At 40.6% G+C, this 12,979-nt stretch overlaps 1 protein-coding gene across 2 annotated transcripts in view; it reads left to right on the top strand.

The window, feature by feature from the left end:
* The first annotated feature begins 6,141 nt into the window (after window positions 1-6,141).
* Window positions 6,142-12,979, top strand: part of TRIM45 (tripartite motif containing 45) — a 14,040-nt gene continuing 7,202 nt past the window's right edge. The window contains exons 1-5 of one of the 2 annotated variants that reach the window (XM_006899578.1): window positions 6,142-6,632; window positions 8,805-9,477; window positions 9,751-9,757; window positions 10,889-11,018; window positions 11,776-11,890. In XM_006899578.1, coding sequence (XP_006899640.1) covers window positions 6,142-6,632; window positions 8,805-9,477; window positions 9,751-9,757; window positions 10,889-11,018; window positions 11,776-11,890 — 1,416 coding nt within the window. Of the gene's footprint in view, window positions 6,633-8,804; window positions 9,539-9,750; window positions 9,758-10,888; window positions 11,019-11,775; window positions 11,891-12,979 lie in introns of both variants that reach the window. The other variant, XM_006899577.1, reaches the window with a different exon arrangement.

Here is a 12,979-nt window from a genome sequence, read left to right as displayed (position 1 = left end):
TATTGACCCCTCTTTCTAATGCAGAAAAGAACCAGCTCATGAGGTTTCCTGGGCTTTAATATTTACAGAAGCAAATCAACAGAGCCTTTATTCCGCAAAAGAACTGCTGGTGGGTTTGAAATATGACCTTTCCATTAGTAGCTATGTATTTTATCACTGCATCACCACAGTTCCTTTAACCTTGGATGTAGAAATAAAACAAGTAAATTTTCCTTTAGAGTTGCTAGTATGGGGGGGAAAGCACAGAATGACATGAACAAACAGAAAATAAAAATATAAAATGCTAAAACTGACCAATCCTCACCTTAGTGGTCTATAACCCTTATTTATTTGTATGATCCCACCAAACAGGTGTCATTTATCTTACTCACATTATTGGTTAGATACATAGATGTTTTTACGATAAGGTGGTCTCTATCATTCTAATTTCAGGTATTATAATAGTCTCCCAGCCCTCTTGGTGGACAAAAAGCACATTTGTGTAATACTACATACTCCACTCACACCTCATCATGGCCACTTGGAGGAATTACAAAGATAATGGCTTGAAAAGCTATATTAAGCACCCCACTGCAGTACTGTAAAAAGAAAAAGAATCAGGACTTAAAGATCAATGCATAAGTAAAAGAAGAGCTGTAACATAGTTATGTGTTGAAAGAAAGATCCATTAAAAAGGATATGGATCACTCACACAAACCCCTAAATAAAAGCATCTAACAATACTGTAACAAACTAAAAAGTGGGAAATAAAGGAATAAGAGCTACTGGAGATTAAACATGGTACTCTGAACTAATAGGGAAAAACCTCAGAGTTGGTGAAGCAAGTTTTATATGGAAGGAAGGGTAGATTTAAATAAAACAAAAGAAACTTGTGGAAAAATTAACAAAGACAAGAATATTTAACATGATTTAGCAAGAACTAACAGGCCAGTTTTATGATCTGCTAAAGAATTTTGAGTTTTTACTCTGCAGAAATGGGGAGTTATTGAAGGCTTTAGAATGGAGATTTGATAATCAGGGAAAATGGGGTAGAACTAATTAAGGAGAAAAAAAAAGAGAGACTATTATAATACCGGAAATTAGGGTGATGGAAACTCGTCTTATTCCAAAAATTCTACTTAGGGATATAAACAAATAGGTGTTTGCTTGAGTATAGAAAAGAGAAAGGAATCCTAGAGCCCTCTACAGTTTCAGCTGGAAGGTACATAGAATGCTATCCTTGAGAAAATGAAAAAGAAATTCGTTTAGTGAGTTCAAGAAATTCAATGACATTTAAGATACGTGGGGCTTGAGATGATATAGACATATCTGGGGGCAGATATACAGTAGATGGTTAAGTCAGGAAAGTGGATCTAAGAATCATTTTTATAAAAAGACATGTGGAGATAAACATTATGGACAAAAAGCAGAAAGAGAACATGATAGGAAGTAGAGTGTGTGAAACAACCCAAGAGATTAGAAGGTCAGGAAAATAGAGTTTTTCAGAAATTAATGAGGAAGCAACTTTTAAGGATAAGGAGATATGTACATTGAAAAGATATGAACATTGAAAAGGGAGTATTCTGAGAGAGAAAGCCATTAGCATGGTCACTTGTGCTAAAAGAAAAATAATAAGAATCTAAAGTCCATTTGTATGGATTATGTTGTTGTGTAGAGTTGGAACTGACCCATAGCTGACCCTTCAGCAGGTTTTCAGAGGTAGTTAATCTCAAGGGAAGAGATTGCCCATCTCTCTCCTGTGGAGCAGACGGTGGATTCAAACCACATGCCTTTGAGATTGCAGTACAGCTTTTTGCCACTAGGCCACGAGTACTACCTTTATATGGATTATTGTGGCTTCCCCCACATAAAATAGCAAAGAGGAGTAACAATTTACAATAGCAAACAATTAAAATTTCCATCAATGGACAAATGGCTAAAGAAATTTTTGTACATTCATACAATAGAATATTATGTATGATTAAAAACTACCAGGAATTCATTATATACTGCATAATTTGGGGGATTCTAGAATAAATTATGTTGAATGATATAAGCCAGTCACAAAGAGACAATTTTAAGGCCACTATTATAAAAATTATTCATGAAGCATTAAAAGAAGATGGAAAGAGTATACAGAGTATTAAATATACCATGGACTACTAGGAGACAAGCAAGTTCATCCTATAGAGGGTGAAACCAGGCTGCTCCTTGGAAACAAGGATTCTCAAGCTTCCTCTGACATACTTTGGACACACTGCAAGGCGGGATTAGTCCTTGGAGAGGGGCGTCATGCTTGGGAGGGTGGAGGGACAGCTCAGGAGAGGAATACCCTTGATGAGATGGATTGATTCAGTCACTGGGATAATGGGGATAGGTGTATTGGAGACAATAAGATTGGCAATGGATGGAGCAGGGTTTAGAACTGTTATACACATGGTCACTATGAGTTGCAGGCAACTTGATGGCACATGACAATCTCATCATAAAAAGCTATGGAAAGATTTTCTGTTGTTATTGGTAGGTGCAGTTGATGCAAACCATAGTGACCCTATGAACACCAGATATGAATTCTGTCTTATGCTGTGCTATCCTCATCATCTCTGACACACTATAGTCCGTTACTCTAGTAACAGTGTCAATCAGAAAAAAAGGAATGCTGGAGATAACAGTAATTGAAAGGGAGCAAGAGGGGAGTAAAAATTAATAAAAAGGTAAGTTGACTAAAAGGAAAGGCAATAGACAATAAAGGACTGATTAAATATTGTAAATCATTGTACTGCCCAGAGCTGATTCATAGCTGACCCTCCAGTCCGTTTTCAAAGGCTGTAAATCACAAGGGAGAAGATTGCCTATCTTTTTCTTTCTGAGCAGTTAGTGGATTTGAATTGCCTGCCTTACTTAGGTTGCCAGCCAGAGCCAGAGATCAATGGTAATTCATGTTATGAAAAAATGTTTGTTTATTAATTAGTGTATAGCACCCCCCCCCCAATATAGTTTTGAAGCTTTTTGGAAGCAAGAGTGGCATCCACTTTCATAAACAACATGCCTCTGGAAACTCTATGAACTTTGATAAATGTCCATAGCTGTAGAGGGCCTTTTTGTTCAAAGGTCACTATGAGTCCTGCTCTACTTGAAGGCAATCAACAACAACAACATTGAAATGAAAAGAGTAATTCTTTTCCAAAGCAGCTTATATGCAGAACAAATAGGTGGAGATAATGACAAAGAGAAGTTTGTAGGTAATGAAAGCAAAGAACGAAACACTCTTGAAAAAGACAATGATAAGGGAGTCACAAAGGTCAGTAATTGAAGAGGAGCTGTGTCAAGGGAAGATTGTTTCCCTTTTTAGGAGTTGACCAAAATTCTTGGCAAAATAAGAAGCTGGAGAAGGACTAATTTAAAATAAAGTAGAAACAAGGTTTGAGGAAGCAGGAGGAATTATGACAAAGAGTAAGGATTTTAAGTGGCTAATCTTGAAAGAAGCAAGTCAGAGAATTATGAGAAATGGGAAGAATCAAATTTTCAAGTAGAAAGAGGAGGGAATTTTTCCAGATAGTATTGGTTTTCTCAAATGAAGGCTATAATATGTTAAATGTGTGAGAAATTCAACTGATTAAGACAGCTGAGGGAGGCATTAAACTGAATTTTAATTCTCAAATGTGTTACCTTGAGCTGAATACCAGATCTCTTGGAGACTCCATTTCTCCATCTGTAACAAAATGATAATGCTTAATTCATTGAGTTGTTAAAAATTAAATGAAGCAATGCACATGTAAGTTATAGAACACTTCTTACAAAAGAAACTTGGCACATCTACCAATGGATATTTGATAGAGCATGAATAAAACATTCAGCAAAGCAGTATCTAGGTACTTTGCCAAACAAGGTTAAGTTCTGAGCAAGGATATATAGTAAATGCAAGTCTGCACAGCTTTTGTGACTCTCCAGGTTACAAGAGGAAGGAGAAAGCAAGCTCTGAGTCTGGCTAAGTGGGGAGAAGGACAAGTGGCTGAAGAAATCTAGGTAAGTGCTACTTTATGACTCTTCCACGTATTGTTAGTTTAAGAAATTATAGGTAATTTTCATATAAAAGTTAAATGCCCCTTTATTGCTTTATTTTGGAAACGGTCAAACATGCCTTTTGTTAAAGCTTTCTTTTTATTTTTCAGTTAGCTTTTTTTTTTTTTCCCAGATTTCACATTTCTAAGAGCTTATATTCTTCCAATCACTGTGCCTAACGCATGAAATGGACGATGAAGCCACCAATGAAATAGCTTATTTCTGGGCCTAAATCATGAACAAAGAAATGTCATGGATACCTTTGACATGCCAGAGAGGCTTAAAGGAGTGGAGATAGGGAGGACAGTTGAAGGATAGGAGACTGGGGTGTTATTACCATTTTTGGAATTTTGGAATCCAAGGTGTGGCAAAGTCGTTCCATAAGACCCAGTCAGTAGACTCCTTCCTTATAAAGGTATTCCAGGTAAAAGCACTACGCGTTAAGGGTGTCAAGGGTGCCAAATACGTTCTTCCCAACTAGTCTGTGAGCCCGTAAAGGGCTTTCCCCACTTTGACATCTTTCATTGCCCCATTGTGACCAGTCAGGCATACAGCAAGTCCTCCTTGATTAATAAAAATACTGGGATGAACTAGCTCCGTTTATTTTATACATAAGTGTAGAATTATAGATGGCAAATAATTTTACCCCTTACACATTTGTACACATCCTCCCCTCACCCTTCATGGGTGAAAGAACGACTTTTCAAGTCTGTGGGAATCGAGAAGTAAAGCTCCCCGGGGCTGGTGTGATGAAAAAAGGAAAACTCTCAATTCTAGACTTTGCTTCGATGTTAGCTGAACAGGTCGTCAGAAGCAGAATTTGAGGTGTTCTTGCTGAAGGAAAACCCAGGGAACTAGCCAGCCGTAAGAGATCTTGGTTTCTTGGAACTGGCACACTAGACCTGAGGGATTCCTGGACTAAAATAACCGCCAGGAGTTAAGAGAAGTTCAGCGTCTCACATCGGCCTCAGGAGAAAGAAACACCTGTTGCCCAGTTTCACAAAAACAGGGAAATCACCTTTTAAAAAAAAAAAAAAAAAGAAAGAAAGAAAAACAAAACCAAAAAAAAAAATCCTACAATTCCCAGCAAGCCCTGCGCCAGGAGTTTTTTTATTAACTGGCAGCGACAGCCGCCAATGGGAAACCCCAATTCTAATCTCCCGGGACCAATCTTAACGGGGAAAGGAGGCCGCCCAGTGTCTATGCCAACACAGCTATTTAAGCCTCTTTAGTCACCACAAGAGATAAAAAGCGGGTCAACAGCTGTAAAATAGTGACGCTGCCTATACTATGCCGTGGAGTCTCCCACCAGCTCCTTTCTTTCTCTAGAGCCCCAAGCCCTCCAGCCGCCCCAACCTCTGGCCTCTTGCTTGGTACCGCCCCTCCGGGGACCGGCGAGGATGTGGAATTCCCAAAGCTTATTGGCTTCGCTTGCTATCACTTCGGAGGGAGGCGGGGCCCAGAGCGGGGAGGGCCGCCCCACTCAGACGGTGATTGGACTTGCCTGAGTAGACCGGGTGGTATTGGTGGGAGGAGGGACGGGAATCTTTGGGCACCTTGTTGCAGATGGCATCGGAGGAGCTAGCAGGGTCTCGGAGTGCCCTTTCACGCCGCGTAGCCTGTGCCAAGGGCCCCGTGAAGTGAAGGAGAACGGAGCTTCCCTACTGCATCGCTCAGGGGACGAGGGGTGGTGCAAAGGGGCACTTGTCGCGCATCGGGAGTGCATGCAGTGGGGTAGGGGTGGGGTTTGGCAGTGGAGGTTTGTGTAAGGTGCAGGGATCAAAGAGTCTCTAGCAGGAATAGCTCCGCAACCTAATCCCGGAAGCGTGTCAGGGGAGGAGAAGTTGGTGGGGGGCAGAGAAGGGTAGTGTGGGTGTGTCTGTTACAGAGTGCCTTGGAGGAGACCTCCTTGAGTAGATCACTGCTTGGTTCCTTTGAGGAATTCTCTTTTTTTCTGTGTTTTTATTTGGCAGCAAGAGAATCCCTATGATCTCCGAGGTCTGCAAGCTTGGTCTTTTGTGTGCGCTCAATCACATACATACTCCTTTAGTCTAGAACTGCTCAGGGCCTTTTCTGATACTGGGTACAGACTTAGGGAATATGTCAGAAAACAGGAAGCAGCCACTGCTGGGCCCCATAAGCAAACTCCCCAGTTGGTCTGTCCTTGGTAGCTCAGGCAAGACTCACTGCCCTTTGTGCATGAGGCTTTTCAAAGTCCCCAGGCTCTTGCCTTGTTTGCACACGGTTTGCACCACTTGTTTGGAGCAGCTGGAACCCTTCTCTGTAGTGGATCTGCGAGGGGGAGATTCTGACACAAGCTCTGAAGGGTCAATATTCCAGGAACTCAAGCCACGCACTCCTCTGCCGCAAATCGGCATCCTCTGCCCGGTATGTGATGCTCAGGTGGACCTGCCTGTGGGTGGAGTGAAGTCTTTAACCATAGACCATCTGGCCATGAATGATGTGATGCTGGAGAGTCTGCGTGGGGAAGGACAGGGCCTGGTGTGTGACCTGTGCAGCGACAGGGAAGTGGAGAAGAGGTGTCACACCTGCAAAGCCAATCTCTGCCACTTCTGCTGCCAGGCTCATAGGTAAAGATGGCATAGATACCTCAGCTGTGTGACTAAGAGTGGTGCACTAAGGTGCCAGTGTAGAGAAATCCATTGGTGAGCTGAAATAAAGGGAAGCATTCTCAGTAGCACCCAAGGCCAAGGACCAATATCATATTCAGTATTGTAGAACAGAAAGTAGTTAACACCCAAAGCCAAAGATACAATTCCTGTAATAATGATAGCAAACAACATTTGCAGTCCTGCAAAGCACTTCAGTAGTTTGCTTTAATCATCAATCATTTGCATAATTAATAGTTATTAGGTACTAGAGATAGGAGAAAGTGAAGAACATGATAACATAAACCCTACCCTCAATCCCATTTGAATCTTGCAACTTTTAACAGAAAAGATGGCATAATTTTTATCTTCATTTGTTGACAGAGGAAACTAAAACTTAGCAACAGCTGATTTGACAAAACACAGTGACTGTGATAATGGGTTCAAGTAAATTAGGAATGATGAGGACGGTACAGGGATGATGAGGATGGCACAGGCCAAAGTTCAGATCTGTTGTTCACAGTATCATTATGAATCATAGTTGAGTCACAACTGGTAAATAATAGAACTAAGTTTAATTGGCATCTGGCTATGTTCTGTCCTTTTTCTACTAATTTGTGCTTCATTCCCAATCACTGCTGGTAGTTTACCCTGGAGCTTGGTGAGGCAGGCTAGGGAGTGCTAACTAGGATGTGAATTATCTATTTTGGCATTGAAGAGTTTGCCACATAAATTTAGAATGTAAAATGACTGAAATTTTAGGCTTAGCCTAAAATAGTTTTTTAAGTTATGCTTTCTGGGTCCAATAATAGAGCAAGTTAGTAATAATTCTTGTTGCACATAATTGAGTTGGAACTGACTCATAGCTGACCCTCCAGGCATGTTTTCAGAGGCAGTAAATTGCAAGGGAGGAGATTGCCCGTCTTTCTCTCATGGAGCAGCTGGTGTTTTGAATCGTGTTTCTTTAGAGTGGCAGTACAACTCCTTACTGCTAAGCCACCAGCCCTCCCTTAGTAATCTTTACTCTTAATTTGTTGTGCAATCATCTCAATGGCCGGCTGTCAGCTGGTCCACTTTCTTTATAGCTAAACAGCCACATAAGTTTCAAGTTGATATAGTGCAAAGGGGAAAATACCAAGCTATCATTGTGATTTCCTGGTGACTTCCCAGGATCCCTACAGGACAAGAGAATGGGAATTTTAAAAAAACTAGCTTTGATTCTGCAGACCATTTATGTCATGTTCTAATAATACTGATGCACCTTTTTGAGGGACATTCTAGCTTGTTGCTTTTGGGTGGTGGAGATGCAGACAGAGTTGAAGACACAAAGCTTTTTGTCAAGGCCAGCTGCATTCTTATCCCCTCAGAATATTGCTGTGCTATTTGGATATAGCTTCTGTCTCTTGGTGCTGGGTTTTCACCATACTCTAAACTCTAGCTTACTGTAGGAGTAGTGTGTGGCACTGGTCTAAACTTTCATACCAACTTGTAGAAGAATTCCTAGGTACAGTAGTTTCATTGCAACTGTGCAGAGTTATGTCCCAAATTCTAATCTACTGTCATATTATTCTATACAACTTTTTAAAATAAATTTTTTATTTTATACTGGTTTACTTTCAAAGTCCGTATACGTTGTTTTTCACACCAGATCTTTACCATTTCCTTTACCCACCCCTCTCTTCACCCATCAAATTGTGCAAACCTATGATTATCCTCCTCCCCACCCATCCTCACCTCTTTGCTCCTTACACCCCCCTCTTTGGATTGTTATGCACATTTTATTAGTTATCTATTTCTATAATAATGGTCTTATACAGTATTCTTATTGTGAATAATACCACTATGAACATTGGTGTACAAATCTCTGTTTGTGCCTTGGTTCTAATTTTCTCGCAGTGGAATAACTGAGTCAGGTTTTTTTTTTTGAGGAAATGCCAACCTACCTTCCACAATGGTTATACCATTTTACAATCCCATCAACTGTTACACAACCCTTTTAAGCAGGTTTAATTCCTACTGTAAAGACAGGGACCCAGACTTAGAGATCATGAGGTTGCTAAAAAGTAGATTAGTGATTTGAGCTAAATTTTTTACTTTAGATCTCACGATCTGTTTCTAGGGTTATTCTCTCATTTCTTTCCTGCTTGATCCTAGACGGCAGAAGAAGACAGCTAATCACGCCATGGTGGATCTCAAAGACTTAAAAGGCTACAGCCAGATTGGGAAACCCATCTTGTGTCCTGCCCACCCTGCAGAGGAGCTGAAGCTGTTCTGTGAGCTCTGTGACCGGCCCGTGTGCCGGGACTGTGTGGTCGGGGAGCACCGGGAGCATCCTTATGACTTCACCAGCAATGTGATCCACAAGCATGGAGACTCCATGCGGGAGCTCCTCAAAGGCACCAAGCCGCATGTGGAGGCCTTGGAGGAAGCTCTGGCTCAGATCAAAGGGTTGAACAGTGCCCTGCAGGAGCGAGTGGAGGCTGTGGCAGCTGATGTCCGAGCCTTCTGTGAGGGCTACATCAAGGCCATAGAGGAGCATCGAGACAAGCTCCTGAAGCAGCTGGATGACATTCGGGCCCAGAAGGAAAACTCTCTGCAGTTGCAGAAGGCACAGCTGGAGCAGCTGCTGGCTGACATGCGGACTGGAGTAGAGTTCACAGAACACTTGCTGACCAGCGGCTCAGACTTAGAGATCCTCATCACCAAGGAGGTGGTAGTAGAACGGCTCACAAAACTGAACAAAGTCGAATATAGCCCCCATCCTGGAGTAAACGAGAAGATAAGCTTCTGTCCTCAGGAGAAGGCAGGCCAGTGTCAAGGTTATGAAGTTTTTGGGGCCATCAATACTAAAGAAGTGGATCCAACTAAGTGTGTCCTTCAAGGAGAAGGTAGGAAGGCGTTTCCTTTGGGCATATAAAAGATAGTGGACAGGCACCTGGTATTTAAAGATTTGTGACTTATGGGTCGTCATTCAGCTAGACAGACCTCCTTTACTAACCAAGGAAAAAACACATACTGATCTAAAGGACAGTGACCTTTCTCTTGTTCATTTCTTTTTAATCTTAATGATCAGGATTTGGAGTGTACAGCTAATGTCCAGTATTATGGTGAGGCTTGATTGTTTTTCCAGTAGAGAAAAGCTGTATCCACCAAGATGCTCAGCAATCATGGTCACCCCACCCCCACCATCATGAGGTGACAGAATAGAGATGGTACCCATAGAATACTATGGCATTGACTTTAAGACAGAATCGATGAGCATGCCAGGCCTTATGGGGCTAGGAGGATCAAGTTCTAAATAATCAACCTATGCCATTGGCATCTAGGAAAAGGGATCTAGTAAATATTTCATTCATTAGGGGATAAAAGTATTTCTTTTGAAATCCTTAGTGATCTATTCCTGAAGGTAACATATTATTCAAGCATTTAAAAGGTCAGTCTAAACATGATTGTGTCCTAACTCTAACTCCAGGATTTTTAGAATTCCCTAATTTGGGTATATAGTTTCAAGAGATTCTTAGTCCCTTCAGAAGCCTTTCATTGGATCTCTTAGTAACCTCCCCAGGTTAAGTAACCCTGTTTCATCTGAATGCTTAACTAGGGACTATAACTATTGCATACTCTGATAGCACCTTGGCATGAAGTTGTAAATCTCACAAGAAGGGTTAAGTTCATCAGGTATCAAACTCAAACACATTGCTGTTTTATTGGAACTGACTCATAGCTGACTCTTTAACAAATTTTCTGAGACTGTAAATCACACAAGAAGAGATTCCCCATCTTTCACCCACAGAGCAACTTAGTATATTTGAACCACCTGTTTTTGAGTGACAGCATAACTCCTTACCCACTAGACCACCAGAGTTCCTCCTGCCTAATCTAGCAGTATCTGGAGCTCAGAGAGAGTAGTTTTGAAGTTACCTGTCTCATGTGTCTATGGGATTTCTTCTCAGAATACTTAGGTTAATCCTGAATATTTTCAAAGATTCCTTAGGGTTGTAGTTAATTAAGGTCAAGATCTTGTGTGACCCAAGAGCAGCTAAGATATAACCAGGCTCATTTAACAGGGATTCTGGAATACAAAAGGGGAGGGAGGAAAGTCAATGGTGTGTCTGCAGTGAACAGAAAGCACAAGGGGTTTTTTTTTGCTCTGAAGAGGGAATGAAAGATAGATCTGATTCTGAGATGTTAGTACTCTAAAGTTCTTTTGATTCGGATGTTGTTTATTTCTTTTGCAGATCTACACAAAGCCCGGGAGAAACAGCCAGCCTCTTTCACCCTGCTTTGTAAGGATGCAGCAGGAGAGAGCATGGGCAAGGGAGGAGACAACGTTCAAGTTGCCGTGGTGCCTAAGGATAAGAAAGATTGGTTTGTATTATGCAGTGGGATATCATGGTTAATGAGCAGTAGGGAAAAGGAAAACTTGAGTGCTTTTGTAGTAATAGAGATGCATATGCGGTTATTCCATCTTACCTCCCAGTGGTGCTACAGATATTCTATAACCAATTGGATAAGATGTGCCTTGTTGTGTGGGTTTTATACCTGTATTAATTTCCTTCTCTAAAGTATTATCTGAAACAGAGGAGTCAGGGGGCTGGGAGGGGGTTAACCATAGGGTCACACAATTTGATAGGTGGAAAGAGAGGTGGGTAAAGGAAATGGGAAAGATCCGATGTGAAAACAATGTATACAAACTTTGTAAGTAAACTAGTATAAATAAAAATTTTATTTAAATTAGAAAAAGGCATTATCTGCCTTTTAAATCTGTGTTAGACCGAATGATGGTCTTCAAATTCAACCCCACTTTGCTATGAGATGGTGCTGGAAACATTTATGTCTCTAGAATTGGAATAGGAATGAGGGAAAACAATTAGCCTAGGATGCAAGAGAAGGCTTTGGATGAGAACACAATATATTTTCCAAGGAATTCATCTGAATATAGGATTAAATTTTAGTTTGTTATTTAACCTACCTGGGTAAAGATAACTTCTGAGGCAAGCAGAAGTGGGCATCTTTGTTGGAAAATCTTTAAAACGAATGTTGAATAGTTTAGGGTTTATATCTTAAAATGGGCACCTGAAACAGACTTGTGAAGTTGAATGCTTTTTAAATTCTTTCCATCCAGTCCAGTCAGGACAACTGTCCAGGATAACAAGGATGGGACATATTCTGTCTCCTATACCCCTAAGGAACCTGGACTCTATTCTGTGTGGGTCTGTATTAAGGATCAGCACGTGAAGGTGAGTAAGATCTGGTCCGTGTTTCTCTAGGTTTCTTTTCACGCTGTTCTCCATCTTCCTACCCTTGACTCAATTCTGTTTTTTCAGGATGTGTGGGCATTTCTCTTAGGATTTCTCATAGTAGTCTCTTCTTTCTCTTCACTTTAGAAGTGGTCTACATTTTGCTACTCTCATCCATACTAGAGGATGTTGGTGACTTTTAGAACTCTCTATCCCTGTTGTACTTCCTGGCAGGCATGCTTGTATTTAATCAATCTCTTAATCAGTTTATTGGAATTCTTAATTTGGGGAAGATGTCTTGATCTTCCAAAATACATGATCAGTAAATATTAACTTAATGCAGGATTTCCTGGCTTTATTCAGACTGTAACCAAATGTATAATATGCTTGGGAAAGTCACCTCCTTTTAGCCAACCAGACAGCTGTCAAACCATGCTGCCATGCGATTCTTCTCTCTTTTACCTATATGCTTACATATCACCATGGATATGATACCACCTTCACTAAACAAGAGTAATATTTTTGGTTTAAAGATTATGCATTTTTAAACCAAAAATTCAGTAATATACATTCAGAAGAATTTCTGATAACATTCTAATAATCAGAGGTTTCCCTCAATCAGAAATCAACACTGACAGGAACAATAAAATCCCATAGAGAATCATGCTGTAGTCCTTTGTGCTTTGTGCACTGTGAAGAGTCATATCTAATGGTCACTACCACTTACCTAATTAAATATGCCAGGAATACAATAGGCAATTTTGCATAAATTGTCTCACTTTATAAGGACTCTGTAGTGTAGGGTTATCATCTGTGTTTTATCATTCATACCTGAGTAACCAAACTTGCTACAAGTCAAAGGTTGCAATTTGGACCAATTTTTTTGGATTTCAAGTTTTCTAAAACAATAATGGATTATAAACACTTTATAGGAAGAGAATCTTAACTTCTAAAATATGTATTTTGTATTTTCTTAAATATAGTTCTTATACAGGCAGTTGTTGTTGTTATGTGCCATCGAGTCGTTTCCGACTCATAGCGACCCTATGCACAACAGCTCTAAACCCTGCTCTATCCTGCGCCAACCGC

This window comes from Elephantulus edwardii, unplaced genomic scaffold (genome assembly GCF_000299155.1).
Source record: "Elephantulus edwardii isolate Elephantulus edwardi_28Jun2011 unplaced genomic scaffold, EleEdw1.0 scaffold00262, whole genome shotgun sequence".
In the NCBI taxonomy this organism is placed as follows: domain Eukaryota; kingdom Metazoa; phylum Chordata; class Mammalia; order Macroscelidea; family Macroscelididae; genus Elephantulus; species Elephantulus edwardii.
Note: the sequence above shows the minus strand (reverse complement) of the source record. Positions and strands in the feature narration are given on the sequence as shown.